The sequence below is a fragment of the Pyricularia oryzae genome, chromosome 6, assembly GCF_000002495.2.
Source record: "Pyricularia oryzae 70-15 chromosome 6, whole genome shotgun sequence".
Lineage (NCBI taxonomy): Eukaryota > Fungi > Ascomycota > Sordariomycetes > Magnaporthales > Pyriculariaceae > Pyricularia > Pyricularia oryzae.
Window position 1 is genome coordinate 2,399,011 of NC_017853.1, and position 18,848 is coordinate 2,417,858.

The following is an 18,848-nucleotide window of genomic DNA, read 5'->3' on the forward strand; positions in this document are numbered from 1 at the left end:
AAGGGGAAGGAGAGTGGAATTTGGTAGCGTCATGGGCACGGCTTGGCAGAGGTCCAGTGTTTTTCGGCGGTTTTCCGGAGTATTGGAGACGGCACGATGCGAATCTGGGGTTGACAGAGTGCGGGGGAAGTCAAAGAATGGCAACGAGATCGCCTAGTTACATGTGAGTGTGGGGTTTGTTGCGGGTAACATGATGAGCCCGAGGCTTGGTCCCGTACTTGTTTTTGCTCCTTTTGTTTCCGTATTTGAAGTAGACTTGCTGTTTATCAGGTTGAAGACAAAAAGTCGGTACCGAGGTAGGTAATGGATCTCTCGGGTAGGATATTCGCCCCGAATCAAGTGCGAAGCCACTTTCCATGTAGTATCAAGACACAAAAGCCACTTCAGATCAAAGCATTCCTGAGTCGCTGTTCGAGCAAGCTTGCATATTCTGAGCCGCCAGGTACGCGCTCGTGGAGTAGAGCTTTGAGTGATGCTTGTCTGCAGTCTTGTGGGTATGCTTAATGTTCTTGGCACCTTGTGATCTGATTGGTACTGCCAAGAATCGGCATATCCCAAGTGCACCTGAGTAACAGTGATGGTTCTGCCCCAAGTCTTATAGCAGAGGGCTCTGGAGAAGCTCGATCATAGACTCCAGGCCCAAGTTGTGTGCCTCCGTAAGTGCGTCTCCAGCAACTTCCCAGGACTTCAAATCGAGGTCGTGGCACATTTGCAGCAGAAACAGGATCATGTCCTCGTTCTCCCTGCGTACGGCAAGCATGAAGCCTGTGCTGAGCTCACCGGTCCAGAAGTGAGCAAGCAGGCCTGGTTTGAGCTGGCTCGTCTTTTTATTGTATGCTTCCACGATCAACTCAAGGCAGCGCACTGAGCCGCCCTGGATGGCAGCGTTGAAGACAGACTGGGGTTCTTCCGAAGAGAGCAGATCCCCCGAGATGAAGAACCTGCTTGGCTGTACGGGATCGGCACCAGAGTAGAGAAGAAACTCCACGACATCGCTCCTCCCAGCCCGTGCAGCGTGTCGCAAAGGTGATCGGAAATACTTTTGAAATATCTGGGGGTCTTTTTCGCCTTTGACCAGGCCATTAGGACTGCGACGACACGAGGCCATCATGTAAACGCACATGTCGAGATCGCCACGTCCCGCTGCCTTGGCCATGATGTTGTCACCTCTTGAGAGGGCATGGCAACATCCGAAGCTACCGTGCACAATGGGTTGGTATTCGTAACAGCGTCGGAAACACTCGAGACAAGTGGTTAGGCTCATTGCATCGAGAAGAATTCGATGCATCCGGTTGAAGTGATCTCTTTCCTCAGACGGCGAGACTGGCTGCGGTAGTTGAGACAGAGCCCACTCAATGATTTCGGGCTGGTTACCCCAGGCAGCGCCTATAATGGCCAACTCTATGCCCCGTGGATATCTTTCAGGGCCATCTTTGCTTGATAGTAGAAACAACACCATGCGTAGGTTGCCTGCGGAGGCGGCATCGGATATGGCAGTGGCAGTGGCTTCGTTCAAGTCACAGTCATCACAGTCGAAGCTTTCTACCAGATCTAGTACAACGTCGAATTCGTCGAGATGGGCCGCGCCGGCAATCAGGCTGGAGCAAAAATGGGGCCTAGGGCTAGCCAAGTCACGCGCTTTGTTCCAGCCGTTTGTGTTTTTATGGCTACTGAGGAGTCCGCGCTGACGGATGGTGGACGGCAGGCGGCAAAGCTGGGTAAAGTAGTCTCTAACTTGGCTCTCGCGTTCCATGGATTCTCCTCCCAGTCGGGCCTGGGCGAACCGCGATTTAGGATGGTGCACGATGGCCTTGGCGACCCGATGGAGGGTTTGCAGCTTCCATAGACCTGGCCGATTGCGCGAGAGACCGAGGTAGATCATGTAGCGAGACCATAACTCTAACCTCGGAGCCTCGTCGATTTGAGTGCCGAAAAGACCGGAATCGGGTCCGTCAAGGCCGAGCTGCCCAGAAGCAAACAAAGCATCGGTCATGGCCGATGCGAAGAAACGCGAGACCAGCCTGATGTGCAGTGCACGTGAGATACTGCGAGACTTGGCCACGGCGACCAAAATCTCGTGGACAAGTTCCGGAGGGAGGTCCAGCAGTTTGAACATGTCTAAAGGGTGTTCTTTGAGTCGTGGTGGAGATATGCACCAAGGCTAAACCAGATGGTGATGTACAGATATGAGAAGAGAAGGTGTTTTTTTTATTGTTTTCATTGATACATTCCCCTTCAAACATCCTTATGTAGATGAAGCAATTTGCGGGGGTTGGCTTACTTGAATTATTGGCAGTTGCCCGCAAAACCGACTGGGCAGGCTGTATTCCTCCGAGACACCCAAGGTACCGATCACCTGTGGTTGAATCCTTCTGACTTCAATTTGGTTTGAACCGGCTGCTCGTATTAAAGACATGGTACTTCTTTAAACACTTTATCCGTTTCATGGTGCTAGAGTTTTGTTATTGATGTGCTTTTTTGCATTTTCGGTCCAATCTCAATTAAGCAGGAACTGGACTTTCGGCATCACATGGTGTACAGCACGTTGTAGCAAATGTCAAATGTGCCTTGAGGCTCTCGGTACAACTTAAAATGATGCTTCGTGGTAGAAGCACCACGTGACATCCCAGCTGTGATGATAAGATGCTCACTGTATTTGTTACATGATCCACTTGTCGATTGTTCTTGACTCCACTAAATTGCCAGAAACTGCGCGTCAAACGCCGTGACAATGTTGGTTAGCTGTCTAGGTACTTACCATCGCCGCTTTCAATCATGACTGTTTTCCATCAAAGGAGCCCCTCATGTTTTTCTTGTCAAATTTGATGCCGCACTCCTCATGTAAACAGCTGCCGTTTTCTGCTGGCTGCTACAGCGAGCGGTATATGCATGTCTCCTTACAGTCTACCCTCATGCTACCTTACAATCGTCTAGGCACCGAATCTTAAGTCCAAGATCTCAGAGGGCAGGCTAACAAGTGCACTTGTTGGGTTCGGTTGAGATATCACATCAAGGTTTGTGGTTAGATGTTGGGAAGCTATCTGGGCAAGGAGAGGCACTTGTAACTGGACAGTACCTGCCTCGAACAACCTCACAAGCAATCACTGCTGGCCGTTCCATCTTGATAAACGACTTGCCGACATTCACTACCTCCAATGTGTGAAATTCGTATAATCGATCGTTAGGCTCATTACCAAATTCTGCCCGCACCTTCCCCAAGAGCTTGGAACTCGTGCCCGTTCTCTTTTCTCGCACGTCACTTCCAGCGAGGTAGTCAATATTTGCACTTACCTTGCCTAAGGTACCTCTAAACACACCCTGAAGGCACCCTGACTTTAGCTACAAATAACTGCAACAGTCCAGTTGAAGCTCCATACACTTACCTAAAGGTACCCGAGGCAGGTAAAGTAGACCGTCGGCGTCGAGGTGGGTGCACCGGAACAAGTGGGCGGGAGAGTTGTGACATGCTCCTGCCTTATGGCCATCGGTTCCAGCCAGTTAACTAATCCTGCTAGAACCTGACCACTCGGTCTTCTTTGTGGACGTGGCCATCTCTTCATCTCTGAAGACACCACCAGCATTGACGACAGCTGCTTTTCCATCTTCTCCAAGGGCTGGTTAGCAACTTGTGCTTATATTCTTCGCTGGTTGCTTTGGCATCCCGGTTCATCTTCTCTTCTTCTTTTCTTCTACTTCCTCTCTTGGTCTTTGGAACGGCGTCTCGCCGATAATACTCTGTACACTGATCGTTTGGCTCTCGGCTAAGACTGTCCGCCAGTTCGGTGAAGTTTTGGTTCAGTTTTGGTGGTAAGAGTTCTTGATCTGGTTTCCACCATTTTCCCCTCGACTCTCCTAAAATTTGCAACTCCCCGTTTTACCTTTTCGGCCTCCTGCTATGCTCGAAACGCCTCACTTTGTTCTCAGATTAATTTGCAAGCACACCAACACTCCTCTGATCCCTCTTTCACGCTCGAAACGAACGTCTTGATTATACATATTTACCCAACGGCTTCACTACTCATCAGAAGAACATATACTTGGGAGTCACCATGTCGCTTCTTTGCAAGAGGAAGGGCAGAAGACTTCTTCCACAGCTGTTGGAGATGCAGAGAGATGATGCCGAAATCACAGCCCCCATATACGTTGCGTTCAAATTCTATTTTTGTGACGCTCATTTCGGAAAACGATGCGTTAGGGTTGATGTCAAGCCCAGTGATGACCAAGATTTTCGCCTTGGTTCTATAAGACGCACAGGGATCCCAAGGTTTCTTCTCTCGCAGCTTGAAGTGCAGGGGATTGCTAACGAAAAAGACGAATTCATACAGCTCCACCCAGTCCTCTCGTTCATACTTCTCTCACTTCCCGCACAACTATCTCAGGGCTCTTCGTACCCGACTGTCTTTCGCTGGCACTGCGGTCGCAATCACCGCACACGCGTTCTCTTTGCCTACCTTGACTTCAGCATGCCGTCTCGGTGCTACACGACCGAACAGCTTCTTGCTCTTCGGGGAAGCAGGGTCGGCGGCAAGATCCAGGCCGTAGCACGGGCTCAGCCTGATCTGTGTAAGTCTTCTTTTATTTTTTAAAATAAAAAAACAGGACACGTGATTTGCTAGACACCAAATGCTAACATCTAAACCTGCAGCCCAAATCATCACCATGCCCAAAGACCGATCAGTCAACACGGCCAGTGTGCCTGCAACAAACACTCTTCGCCGTACCAACAAAGACGACTCCTCCACGGAGTCTGATGAGCTCCTATACAAGGGCCAGCGCGACCGCCAGCTTCCCCAGGCTGATGGTTCTTGGAAACTGCGTGAGCGGGATGAACTTGAATCTGCCGCGACTTCAGAGTCAGTCCAGGCTCAGCCTGCTGGCGTGCCTGTTGGGCCGTCCACTCAACACAGCGAGGGATTCAGACGTTTCTACAAGTCTGTTGCATCTCCGACCCATGTGCGAGTCACAGCTGGTGGACGCATTGTCCCAAACACAAGAGGCCCTCCTTCGCCCACGATCAAAAGACCGAAAGCAAAATCTACTCAGGAGCCACCGGTCATTGACGGTAGCCCAGCTCAATTGCACGCCAAGTCAGCTTTGGGCGAGGCAGACGTGGCCTCAGGTCCCAAGCCACCCGATCCGGCTCAAGCCCCCCTGTTCCCGCCCATCTTGGCCAACTTGCCCCCTGGCTCCTTTGCTTCGTCTACCCCAGGACCAATGCAATTCGTGCCCATGCCCATGCCAATGATGGGTATCAACTTTCCGTTTGGTTCCTTTCAGACAGCACCTGCAGCTGCTGTCAAAGGTGGCCCGTACCAGCCGGGCGTCCAACCTCCCGCCACAGTAGCAACGGATGGAACAAAGGACCAGAATCCCAGCAGCACCGTGGGCGGTCGACAAACGGACGCCAAGGATCCGAAGATCTCGCCGATTGAACAGCTTGATCTCACCAAGCCATATTTGTTCAATGGCCAGATGTTCTTCCCAGTGCCTGGGGGTGCTTTGACGCAGCCTATTGCAATGCCCTTCATGCCTGGAGGTGTGATGACTCCCGGATTTGGTCCCATTACTCCGGGAATGGTACCCCCTGGCATCCCCATGAGTCCTCTTTTCTCAGGAATGAGCTTCACAGGCGCACCTGTTATGGTACATGGCATGACGCCTGGCACAGCTGCTCCCGCCCACCAGCAGCACCAGCGGCAACCGCATGCTGCCGGTCCTAACAGTTTCCAGCCCCCTGCTGCGCCGCCCATCTCATCTATCCGGCCAAGCGACATCAGCAAGAAACAAATCGAGACACTTCGCGGTACTCTCAAATACCATGAGGACCAGCTCCATTTTAACAAGCATCAGATCGATGAGAAGGAGATGGACAAGACAATCAAGATGCTCAGGGCTGAGATCAAGCGCTTTGACGATCTCTGTCAGAAACAACTCGTTTTCGAGGCCGAGCACTATCCAAGTCGCGAACAGAGCACCGATAGCACTGACACAACAGCTCCCGCGGACTTTGGATCTCTGACCGAGCATCCTTCTTCAGTGACCACATGTCTTCCTGACCAGCAGAGAGTCACCGCAGCACTGGAGAATGCAAGACGCACCGGTGCGCTACGCAAGAAAGATTCAACCAGAGCCAGATCAGCACTGAACAGTAGTAGCAGCAACAAGGCATCGTCCTTGTTTGATTTCGACGATGAAAAGGATCAACTTAGACTCAATGAAATGCAAATGCGCGCTTGTCTGCCCAGTGGTGCTGCTTTAGCACCCCCATTCGAACCTCGCTCTAGTTCTTGCTCAGAACAGCTCCGACCGAATTCTGCCGAGTCTCTGCCACCCAACGGTCTCACCGAGGAGGCCCGGCAACGCCTGTTGCTCGCTGGATCGAAGGCCTGGGATAAATTTGAGGGCTCAGGCAGCACACCTGTTGACTCCAAGGGAAAGTTGTCAAGGGGCAAAGCACCCACACAGAGACTTGGTGCTGAAGCCTTAGGGTCTTCGACCCAAGAAAAGACCCGCTACGAGCTTCCATACCTCATAGGAACACTACCTCCCGGAGTTGATGCTCGAACAGCCAACGCTACCGACTACCGATACCCACGGGAGCTCACTGACGATGAGCTCCGGGCTCGCTACCTGTACCTTGGCAAAGCCCCTAAGGAGGTCCGCCGAGGGCTCCCCAAATACGATGGACGCAACTTCTACAAGCCATCCATTGTCGAAGGATCGCAGGAGACAACACCTGTACCAGCTCCCTCGGGTCCAGGCCGCCGTGGTGCCTCAGTTTCGACCGATTCAGCCAGATCCTATGACAACCCAAACCCCTCCCGCGATCCTTTCCAGCCGTCGACCCCTGACGAAAAGCCGCCCCAGGCGCAGCTGCAAGATAGTCCAATCTCAGCAAGGATTGCCAGTCTATCAAAGCCTTTCATCAACATGCCTTCAGATGTGACTGAGGTCGATACTCGGGCTGTGCAGAGCTCGTTCTCAAACGATAAGTCAAACGAGGCGCCTGAAAAGCGTTCATTGGACAGGTCTGTGTGCGCCTTTCTATAGAAGTGCAAATTGTTTCAAGCGTTTTGTGCCGTGCTAACTTTTGACATCTTTTTACTTAGTGTCCGTCTTCTTCAATCTATGCTCAAGCGTGGAGGCAACCAAAGCAACGAGGCGCTCCCCGGAGCGGTCACTTCCACTCACGCCCAAGGCTACGTACCGCCTTACAGCTATTCGACATTTTCTATGGCTCCGCTAAACATGGGACAGGTTGTACAGCAGCACAACGGCTCGCCTCCGTCTCCGACGGCGCCCATTGATTCGGACAAAAACGAAAGCCTGCTCAATGCTGCTATCGAGAGGCACGTAGGCGAAAACCGTCCTCCAGTGGGTCATGCTTCACTCGAAGAACAATTCCGTAGAATTGTTTCTGCCGAGAACAGGCAGCGCGCTGCGGGATCTCTTCCTATGAACGGCAGGATGCCGGAGGATTGGTAGTCTCATGATCTACCAACACCAAAACCATACCCCAAGACAAGAGAACGAACTGGTTTTTGCATGAGTATACCAACAAGAGTTACGACCATCATGCTTTTATGCTTATGGACAGGTCATTGCGCGACCAAACACTTTTCTTTCAACTTGCGCTAATAACTCTCACTCTGGGGCAGGGTGTCATGATATGAAAAAAAAACCCAACATTGACTTTTCTAGCACTTCTGCATTTATTTGTCACAATCACCCTACAGAGCCCATCTATTACATGCATCTTGCTACTCGTGTGACTATGTGTTATGTTTGCGGATGTACCCCGTGGCAGGCTAACATTTAAATTTTTCTTTTTCTTTCTTCTTTTCTTCTTTTTGGTCGAAGATCGAGAATCTATTAATTGGCAACAACGGACGTATATCATCAGTTCAGGGTCAATGGGGCGTTGTCTCAGCTACGATGCCTTTGAGTGGCAGAGGCAAAGCCAGTGACAGTGGGATGAGCCTTGTCAGTGGTTCCATGGACTATGACCCAGCACCTCCAATCGCAGAATCTGAATCACTTCTGGAGCTAGCAATTAATAAATTTCCGTCTTTTTTTAACATTCTGCAAGTACATCCTGTTGGTCTGAGAACATTTGCCGCACTTGTTGTAATCGGTCACCCGCTGCAAATCAACTGTGGCTGGTAACCGTGAACCACGGTGACATGGCTATGGAGAACAAAACAATCCACTGTGAACCCACCCGGTACAAAGGTGCAATCAAGCAGACTTCATATGATGATATCATGAGCAAGAGACGAACGAGTGTTGGTTTTACTATAAAGGGGTTTTTCTTTTTTTTTGTCCTGTCAAAAAAAAAAAAAAAATGTTCCTCACCATCAAACCTCCGCTGTCATAGAACAATCAATCTCAAGCGGAAGTCTGCAGGCGAGAGCGCAGAACTGATAACTAATTTGAACTGCACCGTTTCACTCTTCGCTAGTCGTATACCTCGAAAACCATGGATCTAAGTGATTAACGCGGAGATATCCTAGCGGTCACGAAATCAAAGAACACATCAAGGTCAATCAAAGTCTGAGCTGATACTTACGCTAGACAAGTTCAGAGAATGTGCCAAGGAGGCTCAACAAGCTTGTCTAAGAGCTGTGGAAGTTTGGCTCCTTGCAGAGAAATGGCATGCGGCAGTGCTGTATGTTAGTGATGGTGAGCATGCGAGGCGAGCAAGGGCAGGCAGCCCAGGTAGGACGAAGGGTAGCCCAAAGGCAAGACCCATAAGGCGACTTCGGGAGCACCTCCCATGGAACAATTCACAAGCGTGACAAGCAGCTTTTTGATGTGAAATGGCCATTGAGCAACAAATGTTGACTCGATTCTTGTTGATGTCCTGTTCTAGAAAACGTCGATACCCGCACATCTCTGTTGTGTGATTTTTTCCATGCCTAATTGCTGAAACCGAAAATAAAAGAAACCAAATATCGACTCCCCCAACGCCGGTTGGGAGTCTTAAACCAGGGACAGAGGACGCCAGGACCCGTACCTGATGCTGTCAGGTTGCTAAGGCCGAATGCAGGTATCATCGAGGGTAGTGAGAACTCCGAAGCCAATAAGCCGATTTCGCCGCTTTTAATATTTGAATTTTTTTTTTGTCGTCTCTCGTTTTGTTTCATGACTGATTGCCGCATAACGAGGTTGGGTTCAAGCTAAACCAGATTTACTCGCTGGACTTGGCCTTGCCCGAGGTGACACGGCCGGCCTTGATGCGGGCCAGTATGTCCTCACGGTCCTTGTCGAGCTTGAGCTTGGTGATGACGACGTTGCTGGGGTGGATGCCCAGGGGAACCGAGGCGCCAGTGGTCTTCTCGCGGGTGACACGCTCGACGTGGATCACGTACTTGAGACGGTAGACCGAGGTGACCTTGCCCTCCTTGTCCTTGTTGCTGCCGCGGACAATCTGGACCTCGTCGTCCTTGCGGATGGGGATGCTGCGGACCTGTTTTTTTGGTGAAATTTGGGTCAGCTAGGTGGTGATGAGTGTGGTGGTGTAGGTTTGACCTTGATACTTACGTTGTACTTCTCACGGAGCTCCTTGCTCAGGGGAGCGCTCATGATGTTGCGGCGGACGCTCGAAGGCGCACCGAAGTGTGCCTTGCGAGACTTGCGCCTCGAGGAGTGGAGGGCTTCAAAGAAGAAAGGATTGTTAGCAAGAATCGGAGTTTGAAGAAAGTAGAGCAAAACCTACTCTTGTTGGTAACCTTGACCATCGTGACGGCTGCTGCTGTTTGGCTGAGGGGGGTTAGAATCTGGCTGGGCGGTTGGCGTCGAAAGGAATGAGGAGATAAAAGGGAACTTCGTCGACCGTATAATCGAGAGACCATGAATTTTGGTTATGGGGACTTTTCATTGTGGGCGCATTACCTAAGCGAACCCTCAGACAAAAAAGCAGCATTTTGCAACTGAATTCTGATCGCCCCGCCCGGCTTCACCAATCAAAGCTTGAGCCACATTATGATCGATGCACAGTCTTCCGTATCGATAACAAAAAAGAAACTGCCAATTTCACCTATTTATACCTGCTCGCTCCTCCCAACTTTTGACAAATGGTTTCTCCCTCTTTCCTCTCTCATACTTACCTTGTTGGCCGAGTTCCGTGATCAAGAAGACGGAGCCGGAGAACGGGAGACCTGCATTGCACACCGTGGCGTCGACCGTTCTGGTTTGTCCTTCGGGGCCAACCCTGGCGCAATTTTTGATAACCCACTCTTTTTTCATTGTGTGCATCGCCTTGTGTGGTGTCACGAAGAAGAAAATGAGGTCTTCGGGCCGCAATATATCGCACCACGCTTTGGGAAATTGATTTGTAGCTGTATTCACGACTTGCGCTGGGACTCACATTTGTTTCTTTTCTCCGCCAATGTTCGTCAAACTCACATGTCCCTTTGTATTGCAGCCTTGAGATCTCGATTGGGACGTAAGTACTCTGTACCTCTGTACCTCTGTACCTAACGTCATTCCCATCAGATTTGCTTGAGACATGTTCCGGCTTCCGTATGAGAAGGTCTGTACAGTTCGTATTGGCCTGTATGTGCCCAGGATGTGACTAGCCGAGCATGATGTGTGTGTGTGTGTGTGTGTGCTTTTTTTTTTTTTTTTTTTTTTTTTTTTTTTGACTTCTTCGTTTCGCCTTAATCAGGTTTCCCTTACTGTGTCTAGGTAGAAGTTTACGACTGTAACAGCTCGACTCGTAATATAGGACTCGTATTATGGAGATGTCATTGGACTCTCAGCCTCGTCTTGTTCGTTTTTAATGATGTCTGAAGGGCCTGACCTGGGTTATATATGACTACCTAAGGTACCGTTTGATCATTGAGTGTGTGGTTACAACAAGAGTCGGCTGTCGGGTGCCCGCCCTCTCAAACTGACTAGCCCCTAAGAATACGGTATTACAGTGCAATATGCACTGTCGAGATCGCATGCTCCGTACGTACTGTACACATCTACCCTTAAATGAATGTACTCGTGGGCTTAGGATGGAGAAATACTTACCACGGTAAATTTACACCTACACCTACACGTAATCCAAAGCCCCGTCAAGCACCTACCTCGTCCTTGCCCCTGGTAATAGCACCTTATCAGGTAATTCGCATATTTCTGTCCCCGGGACTACCGAATCTCAATTCATTCACAAAAACAAGGCCAATCCTCGCCAGTATATTCATTCAGGGGTAGATGTGTAAATGGTAGGTAATTAGATGCTATCTGTACATGGTAGGTCTTTGTTTCCCCACACAACATGGGGCGCTGTAGTGGATCCCACCTATGACGAGGCGCGTCAGGTCCTACACTTGAATGCCGTCGCACCGCGCCACTTTGCGCGTGAAAGCAATCAGTCAAATGGAAGGCTGAGCTTTAGGCAAGTCACTCGCTCTGCACTGCACCGCACCGCACTGCCAATGCGCTGCACCACCCAAGCCCAACCAGCGTCTTGAATGGAGACAAAACCTAAGCGCCGACTTAGTTTAATTTATTGCACATTAATAACCAAAAAAAAGGATTCATGCCGCCGATGAGACCCTAGTCTCTTTCGTCTGGCTTTCATCCTCAAATTTGCATCGCTTGACCAAGTGTACAGTCGGGCACAGGGTTCGAAAGCCTCGAGTTCTGCTTGCGCCTGTTGCTCTTGGAGCTGAGGAAACTGCCGCCAAACAGGAAACGCCCGTTTCCTTCTCTCATAGGTACGATTGGACTGAGCAAAAAAAGAAGGGTCTGGACTGGCGCATGTCAGTGTGCAACTGCAGCTAGCCGAGACGAAGCCCTCTATTACCGTCTTTTAGGACCACTTTACCTATCTGTCTTGCCTTGCTAGGTGGCCATCACACTCAAACATACAAACAAACGCCCCGTCGAGCCTTATTTGTTCCCACACACGGGGACGACTTTGTCCCAAAAGGCTTCGAAATCCTCTTGTCACCATTGCGAAAAAGCGTTTGCTCATTAGGCGGAGGACACACGTAGTTACAGCCAGGTCTCCAGCCCGCTCCGACAGAGCCACGGTACCATCTCGCTATGAACGGACAGTTCAGCCTTCTCGGCCGGGAACGTTCGCCGCCGCAACAACAGCAGCCCGATCAATTCATCATGGGCATTGGAGGTAATACGGTAGGCGGAAGCTCCGCTGGCAGCAATTTGGTCAGCGGAAACATTATGGGGTTTATTCATCGCTTTCAAGCCCTCCAGATAGCCAGGGACAGCTCCGATACTCTGATCAAGGTGAGCTTTTCCCCTCGTCTTGCTTTCGACTTGTGCTGTTCTTTCGTATGGCCTTGCATTTAGCCTCTTGTGACGCTGGTTGGGCCGCATGCCCCGCAGCTTTGGCACATTGCATACCATGTGCTAACTCTCCTCTTACCCACTCACAGGATCTATTGGTTTATGCCAAGGAAGCCGAAGATAAGCTTCGTACCGAGAATAACCGCCTGCAAAACGAACTCGACGAGGCCAAGTTGGACCTCACCGATGCCCGTGCGGCCCAACGAGACCTCCAGATACAATTACAGGATGCTGAGGGCCGGGCGGCTTACTATTCACAGGGAGCAGATCTTTACAGGGTGAGGGATTTCCTGGGAACCTTGGTCGCTGGTATGGACGCCGCTTGCTGAAAAGAAAACAGAAACAAAATCAATACGTTGTTGCGCTGATAGATGGTGAGGGTCTTGTCGTAAGTGCTTCTACCGAAAGACTTTTGGCACTCCAGATCGCTCGTTTGCCCATCTAACATCCTGCTCAGTTTAAGCCCGAGTTCCTAAGACAAGGTATCGAGGGCGGCAGGAGGGCCGCGACCACATTTCGCATGCTCATCCTGGAGCAGTGCGGAGACCATGCAAACGAAATTCAAGTCATGGTCAAGATAGTTGCCAATCTCGCAACTCTCGCCAAGGCGTTGAAGGCCGATGGTTCCATACAGAACGAGAGTGATCTTAGAGACTTCTTTGTTGGATTTTCTCAATGCCTCTCCTCTTTTGATTTTGTCGACATTGGCACTGGGGCGTCCAACCTTAGCTCCAAGATCAAAGGCAAGTGAATGGTTGTGGTGCTTGATGGTTGAGCTGCCGGTCGTCTGTCTCCAACTAACGTCAGTTTGATACTTTCCTCGCCGGCAGAGTCAGCCAACTGGCATATGGGAAATCTCAACTGCAGACATGTCTTGCTTGGTGTTTCGCATGATCCAAGCTATGCGCAATTCTTAGATGATGTTTTGGACGATAATACCAAAGATTTGGTTACAGTCCTAGAAGGAGTACCCATGGCCAGGGAACTGTCAAAGACCATGGTCAACAAAATCAACTATACCAACACCCTTTTCCGATCCGACAGAGTCGGCAAGGTGGCAGCATCCGGGCCACCGTCGGGCCTTGTTACAGTTGGTTCAACTGAGAATGTACCGGCGGCAATATCGTACGCGGGCGTTACTTCCGCTCCGGCCGTGAGCCCTCCGCCCACGCTCAAACTGCCTTTGGCACCCAGACAGACAAACGTTCCTAAAACGGCCAAGCAGCCCCCTTGGAACCCGGGTGCCCGTGGTCTCGACTCGCCACTCAAGGTGAATCAGTCTGTTCTGGATAACATCAAGAAGAGAACTGGCAGCAGCAAGCTTTGCAACAATCATTATCTTCGTGGGCCATGTGCCAAGAAGGATACGTGCGGGTTTGAACATAATTACAAGCCCAACGCAGAGGAGAAGGTTGCCATCTCATTCCTTGCCCGGTTAAACCCATGTACCAATGGGCAGGAATGCGATATTGCAGACTGCATTTACGGTCACCATGTAAGCCCCCAGTCCTGTCAAAATGTTTACCGTAGTGATTTTTTTTTTCATCTTATCTTCAGGGGCCATCAACACTCGTCCATCCTTTGTCATTTTGGCTGCTGCTCTTACGTCACAAGCGAGGCTAACGATTCATGTAAAATCGCTAGTGCCCAAGCACTGTTAATGGTCAGTGTACGCATCCGTACTGCAAGTTTCGTCCAGACGAGCACCCCGCCGGCACCAAATACAAGTCAACGTACAGGAATGGCGAGGCTTATAATTAGCAGAAGTATTGTTTTTTAAGCGGTTTTGACTGGTCCAGTGTCTCGGGATTTGAACCTCGTTGAAGGCAGCTTACATACCTACTTATTTGATAGTCTGGATGAATTATATTGCACCAGTATCTCTTTTGCTCGAAGGACTGCCTAGCTTTTACATGGTTAAGAGAGCCCTCAGCTGGAACAAGATACCTAAGGTAGGTACCTAGGTAGGTAGGTAGCCATACACACCTACCGTTGACTGTTACCAGAGGCAGGTGCAATGTGCGGGTAGGTGCCTAGGTAGGTATGCTTGCAACACCCAACAGCTTCTGCCAAAATGAAGGGTCCTTGCAGTTAAGGGCCGAACCATCTAGCGTTGATCAGTTGTTAAATAGGTAGGTGGGTACCCATGGAGGTATGTTTGCTAATCAGCACTACTCCAACCGCAAAAGCCTCCCCAAGATGGCTGTATAAAATGAGATGCCATTAACGACCAATGAGGCGCATATACCTCGGGTATCACTCGTGGGGGGAAAACCAACGTAAAATACACTTCTCCCTTGACGCCCTTTACCAGTCCCTGATCCGATAGTTTGTCCAGACTCCACTGAAAATAGGACAATAACACTGAGGTAAAATGTCAATCTATACCGTTTCAACTAGATTTTATGTTCATTTCTTTCCCCTCTTTTCTTTTCGTTTCATCAAACAAAAGCCATTTCGCCACTGAGAAATGTGCAAAATTTTGACCCTCTCGTCTTTGTCACCATCCGTGTATCTTGGCAAGCCGACTCGGAGAACCGCAATCGTCGACCGAGACCTCGACCTTGGTGGTCTTTGTGATTCCCTGGTTGCTGTTGCCGACGCCGTTGTCAGCCTGTCCTATGTTGTCCAGCTCCATGTCCGGGCGGACGATGCCCTGCTCGCTGTTGTTGTCTGCGTCGACGCCGCTGCCGCTCGTGACGTAGCGCGTCTTCTTGCCGCGGCTGCCGCCCGAGGACCAGGCACTGCCGCCGCCGCCGCTGCCGATGGTGTTATTGAGGGCGGCGCTGCCGGCCGGACTCTTGCTGCTGTGGCCGTTTTCGGGGGGCATGTAGCCCCGGAACCTGGAGCGGAGGTTGAGCTTGTGTGATACAAGGCGCAGGAGCGGCTGCATGGCTGGGAAGCAGCCGCACCACAGGCCGATGTGGCCTTCGAGATCGGTCCAGATGCCAAGCGTTGAGATGTTGTAGGTCCTGTTTGTTTTTGTTTTAGATGCGAGTTGATTCGAGGGCTCAACCTGGACCGAGCCCGGCTTCTTTTTTTTTTCTTTTTGCAGCCAGGGGCCCGCGGGAGGAGGCAGGAAAAAAAAAAAAAAAAAAAAAAAAAAAAAAAAAAAAAAAGAAAACTTACGGATCCGCCAAAAAGAGTAGCGTCTTTATCATGTAGAGACGGATGATGCCCGCCACGACAACAAATATGCCGATGCTAAAGATTAGAATTACCTGCATGGCCCTTTTGCTGAAGAGCATCTTGTCGTAGATGATCCATATAGGCAGGGCGAGCAGCGCGACGTCGATGATGAGGCCTATGGACTGATGCCCAGCCATCATGGCGTTTTCCTGTTGGGGAGCCACACAGTGTCCCTCCGTCAGAGGTGGGGGCTTCCATATATCACTAGAATAGATTAAGAAGACGTTTTTGTCAGACGAGGTGCCGAGTCGAGATGTGACATGGTCGGCCAAAAAAAGAAAAAAGAAAAAAAAAAAGAAAAGGGGCCCCCTTAGGGAAAAGATTTGGGAGCGCACCTTATCTGGTTGCACTCGGTGATCCGGTACACAACGCAGCCTATGGTTTGCGCAACAATGACAAAGCCGGTGGCCCATATAGCTACCATGAACTTTGGTTCTTGGACTAATTATCAAGAGAGGGTTTGATGTTAGTGGCTATGGGTTTGGTTCCACGACCGCAGCGCGGGAGTACGACGCTAGGGGGCATGGAGGGGGGCAAGGATAAGAATCAGCATACGGTCTTTGTTCAGTCGAGGAAGAAATGCCAATATGGATAGGCGCATGAAGCCCGTGGCGATAAAGTAGATCAGGGTCTGAGTGACCATGGACTGTTGCGATGGCGGGTTTTTAGCATCTGTGTTAGAAAAAGGTGCAAGATACACCTCGCTTACAACTTTCAGGGTGATTTACCTCAAACCAGGGGCCCAATAGTTCCTCCGGTACATACATGATGTGTGCACCGCTGCCGTACTGAACCGCTGAGAAGTGGTTGCGAAGTTAGCACGGGCGGCCACAAAAACTAAGCTCATCGCAACGGACCGAAGGGGGGTGTGGACTTACCATGTATTTCCATACTAGAAAGTACAATGACGAAACACTTTTTTTTTCGTTTTTTGAGTTAGAAAACGGATGAATGCAAAAAAAATAAAGCAAGCCCACCTATGCTCCTTTCAACAGATGAAGACAAATGTGGCGCTTTGTGAATCACATACAAAAGCAAGAAAGCACATGAGGTCGTCGATCCCCAGCGCCTTTGTCATGAATGCCCGTACAAATAGTCGCGAGGTGACCACGATGGTGGTCAAGACTATAAAGACCGAATTGAGGATCAGAGGCGTGTGGCCATTGTAGCCTGGCGACTCTCTGAACGGAACTGTTGGCGGCGGTGGTGGGTCGTCTCGAGGCCCGAGATATGGTGGCATTCTGAAGGGCCCAAGATCTAACTACCATGTAAAAGCAGGGTAGTTTTATCTAGGTTGGGGTCCGTATGGCGCTTGGCTAGCTTAAGGTTATTGTCATGTGGCGTCAACGGTCATATTTACAACGTTGTGTTATGATTTGGAGAATCGCAGCAGAGACGCGGAGGGTATCTAGTAGGTTTTTTTTTCTTTTCTTTTTTTTCCCCTTTTTTTTCCTTTTTTCTCCTTGTTAGCTGGGGTGAGCGGAATCCATCGTTTGTATGCTCACGGGAAAGAGTAAAAGTAAACCAGATAAAAGAAACAAGCTCTCTGTAAGAAACACGACAGGGTTTCACACCAGATCGGGAAGAAATTTCTTTTTTTTCTGCCTGCCCTTCTGCACTCGTTCTCTTATGACTGCGGATAGGATCGCGGAGTTGTGTCCTGGCCAAGGAAGCATTCATGTTGAATAAGAGACAGGGCAAAACGTACTGGCGAAGGCTGTATTTCTGGATGCAGCCTTTACTTCTTACAGCACGGTAAGTTATTGCTGCTGATTACCCGATGGGCTCTGCCAAGGGATGTCGCCGTCCGTCCACACCTAACCAACAAGATAAAAGCTGCAACGGACAGCTCCCCGGGCTGGTGACGAGGGGTCGGGAGGAGGATTCCGGGATGTCTAATGGTTTTCGCCTGACCAGGAAATTGGCGTCAACAGGGGACAGAAAACAAATAAGCCCTCTTGTCCATGGATGAATGCAGCATGGATTTGTATGTTATTCACCAGTAAGGCGCCGTAATATATAAAATATGTCCAAGTTGATGTAACAAATTAATACTAGCCCAGCCATGTAAACAGGCCAAGTGCAAGGTAGAAGGTAGAAGAGGGTTGGGTTTTTCTTTGCCAGTACAAAAAGAAATCAGAAAAAAAAAATCAGGTTCCTATTCATTCGTCCGGGACTGACTGGCCTGGCCCTGGACTATATGTAATGTCTGCTTGTATCGCAATCTCGGCCGACATTCCCTGTTTTCTTCCATATTCCGCGGATGAGCCTGATGTTTTATTTTTGTCTTCTTCTTTTTGGCGCGCCTCGAGAGCTATTGCACCATGACACAAGATGGTTCTTGTTTCCCGTGGCCCCCCCAACCATCTGATCGAATAGATCACGACTCGAGTCGTTTGCTGACAGGCACTGGCCTGCTTCCAGATGGGCGTGCCGCCTCCGGAGTTGTGGAACAAAGGTTAGGACACCCAAAGGTGGGGGGTGGCGTGGTATCCCGCCCCGAGTTTTGCCTTTATTTTCACTTAAGGTGTTTTTTTTGGCGCAGTTGGGGAGGGGAGCTTATCCTAACCTACCTCTCTTCTTGTTTGTGCCTGTACCTGCACCTATAGAAGGTAAGTAGCCTAACCGAGCTGTTTTGATCCGCAATACGGAGTATATTCGTAAAGAAAATACGAGTTGAATCAAGGTAAGCTCCAGACTAAACTTGTTCCAGACTAGATCAGTCTAGGTTGAGGTCGAACAATTCTTTATCAGACCACACGTGCAGGTTTATTTTTTTTTTTTTTGAATGAGAGATGGATGAATGAATGGGTCGAATGGATTAACATTAACCTAACCTAGCTAGTTAGCCATTTAACACTCGATGAGCAATTTGGCAACGTGCTCACGGCAGTACAAAGTGGATTTCCGGTCCCAGCCTGGTCCTGTCGCTTGTGAAAACAAACACCCCCCCCCCCCCCCCTCCCCCACATCGTCTGCCAACAACAACCCGCAGATGAGAATCAACGGTATCCGCTGCCAAGGGATATATTATTGGCTTTTCACTTAAGCATCTTTGCTCAGTATCGCAGATCAGCAGCCAATTAAGGCGGTGAGTGCATCGTAGACGTGGTTACCTATTTCAGGTGCAGGGCGCAATAGGCGCCATGTCTTTGTTGGTTCGTAAATAAAAACATCAGCAACGAATGGAAGCAGGGGAGGAGGAAACCGAAAACACTCGGGCTGCTGTCCCCTTGCGGAAGGACTGCCGCAGCAATCTATCGGATCGAAATCAGTAGCCAAAGGGCCTAGCAGAAGAATGAACCTGCATATATGCTCCGCTCCATAAGATATATGAAGGGGTTTTTATCCCG

At 50.0% G+C, this 18,848-nt stretch overlaps 5 protein-coding genes across 5 annotated transcripts; 2 read left to right on the top strand and 3 right to left on the bottom strand.

Moving 5' to 3' along the window:
• Positions 1-595: 595 nt before the first annotated feature.
• On the bottom strand, positions 596-2,116 carry MGG_03967 (uncharacterized protein; the record flags this gene model as incomplete). The annotated part of the gene is made up of 1 exon (XM_003719849.1): positions 596-2,116. The coding sequence occupies one exon, from the start codon at positions 2,114-2,116 to the stop codon at positions 596-598; it is 1,521 nt and encodes a 506-aa protein (XP_003719897.1).
• Positions 2,117-3,608: 1,492 nt separating this feature from the next.
• Positions 3,609-7,813, top strand: MGG_03966 (uncharacterized protein). The gene is made up of 4 exons (XM_003719850.1): positions 3,609-3,807; positions 4,326-4,563; positions 4,646-7,028; positions 7,110-7,813. The coding sequence occupies exons 2-4, from the start codon at positions 4,464-4,466 to the stop codon at positions 7,483-7,485; spliced, it is 2,859 nt and encodes a 952-aa protein (XP_003719898.1). The 5' UTR covers positions 3,609-3,807; positions 4,326-4,463; the 3' UTR covers positions 7,486-7,813.
• Positions 7,814-9,056: 1,243 nt separating this feature from the next.
• Positions 9,057-9,740, bottom strand: MGG_03965 (60S ribosomal protein L26; the record flags this gene model as incomplete). The annotated part of the gene is made up of 3 exons (XM_003719851.1): positions 9,057-9,469; positions 9,544-9,656; positions 9,719-9,740. The coding sequence occupies 3 exons, from the start codon at positions 9,738-9,740 to the stop codon at positions 9,191-9,193; spliced, it is 414 nt and encodes a 137-aa protein (XP_003719899.1). The 3' UTR covers positions 9,057-9,190.
• Positions 9,741-11,378: 1,638 nt separating this feature from the next.
• On the top strand, positions 11,379-14,308 carry MGG_03964 (uncharacterized protein). The gene is made up of 6 exons (XM_003719852.1): positions 11,379-12,246; positions 12,396-12,584; positions 12,647-12,694; positions 12,764-13,049; positions 13,137-13,801; positions 13,951-14,308. Exons 1-6 carry the CDS (start codon positions 12,043-12,045, stop codon positions 14,065-14,067), a joined length of 1,509 nt encoding a protein of 502 aa, XP_003719900.1. The 5' UTR covers positions 11,379-12,042; the 3' UTR covers positions 14,068-14,308.
• Positions 14,309-14,394: 86 nt separating this feature from the next.
• On the bottom strand, positions 14,395-18,171 carry MGG_03963 (uncharacterized protein). The gene is made up of 8 exons (XM_003719853.1): positions 17,204-18,171; positions 16,526-16,947; positions 16,374-16,410; positions 16,224-16,291; positions 16,051-16,141; positions 15,831-15,936; positions 15,436-15,699; positions 14,395-15,278 (listed from the first exon to the last, which is right to left on the bottom strand). The coding sequence occupies exons 2-8, from the start codon at positions 16,733-16,735 to the stop codon at positions 14,807-14,809; spliced, it is 1,248 nt and encodes a 415-aa protein (XP_003719901.1). The 5' UTR covers positions 16,736-16,947; positions 17,204-18,171; the 3' UTR covers positions 14,395-14,806.
• Positions 18,172-18,848: the final 677 nt, after the last annotated feature.

Coding starts and splice junctions, on each gene's coding strand:
- MGG_03966 (XM_003719850.1), top strand. CDS start 4,464: ATGCCGTCTCGGTGCTACACGACCGAACAGCTTCTTGCTCTTCGGGGA. Junction 4,564..4,645: donor ACGGGCTCAGCCTGATCTGT/GTAAGTCTTCTT, acceptor CTAAACCTGCAG/CCCAAATCATCACCATGCCC. Junction 7,029..7,109: donor GAAAAGCGTTCATTGGACAG/GTCTGTGTGCGC, acceptor CTTTTTACTTAG/TGTCCGTCTTCTTCAATCTA.
- MGG_03964 (XM_003719852.1), top strand. CDS start 12,043: ATGAACGGACAGTTCAGCCTTCTCGGCCGGGAACGTTCGCCGCCGCAA. Junction 12,247..12,395: donor GCTCCGATACTCTGATCAAG/GTGAGCTTTTCC, acceptor ACCCACTCACAG/GATCTATTGGTTTATGCCAA. Junction 12,695..12,763: donor TAGATGGTGAGGGTCTTGTC/GTAAGTGCTTCT, acceptor CATCCTGCTCAG/TTTAAGCCCGAGTTCCTAAG.
- MGG_03963 (XM_003719853.1), bottom strand. CDS start 16,735: ATGCCACCATATCTCGGGCCTCGAGACGACCCACCACCGCCGCCAACA. Junction 16,142..16,223: donor TATTGGGCCCCTGGTTTGAG/GTAAATCACCCT, acceptor CCATCGCAACAG/TCCATGGTCACTCAGACCCT. Junction 15,279..15,435: donor CTACTCTTTTTGGCGGATCC/GTAAGTTTTCTT, acceptor AAAAACAAACAG/GACCTACAACATCTCAACGC.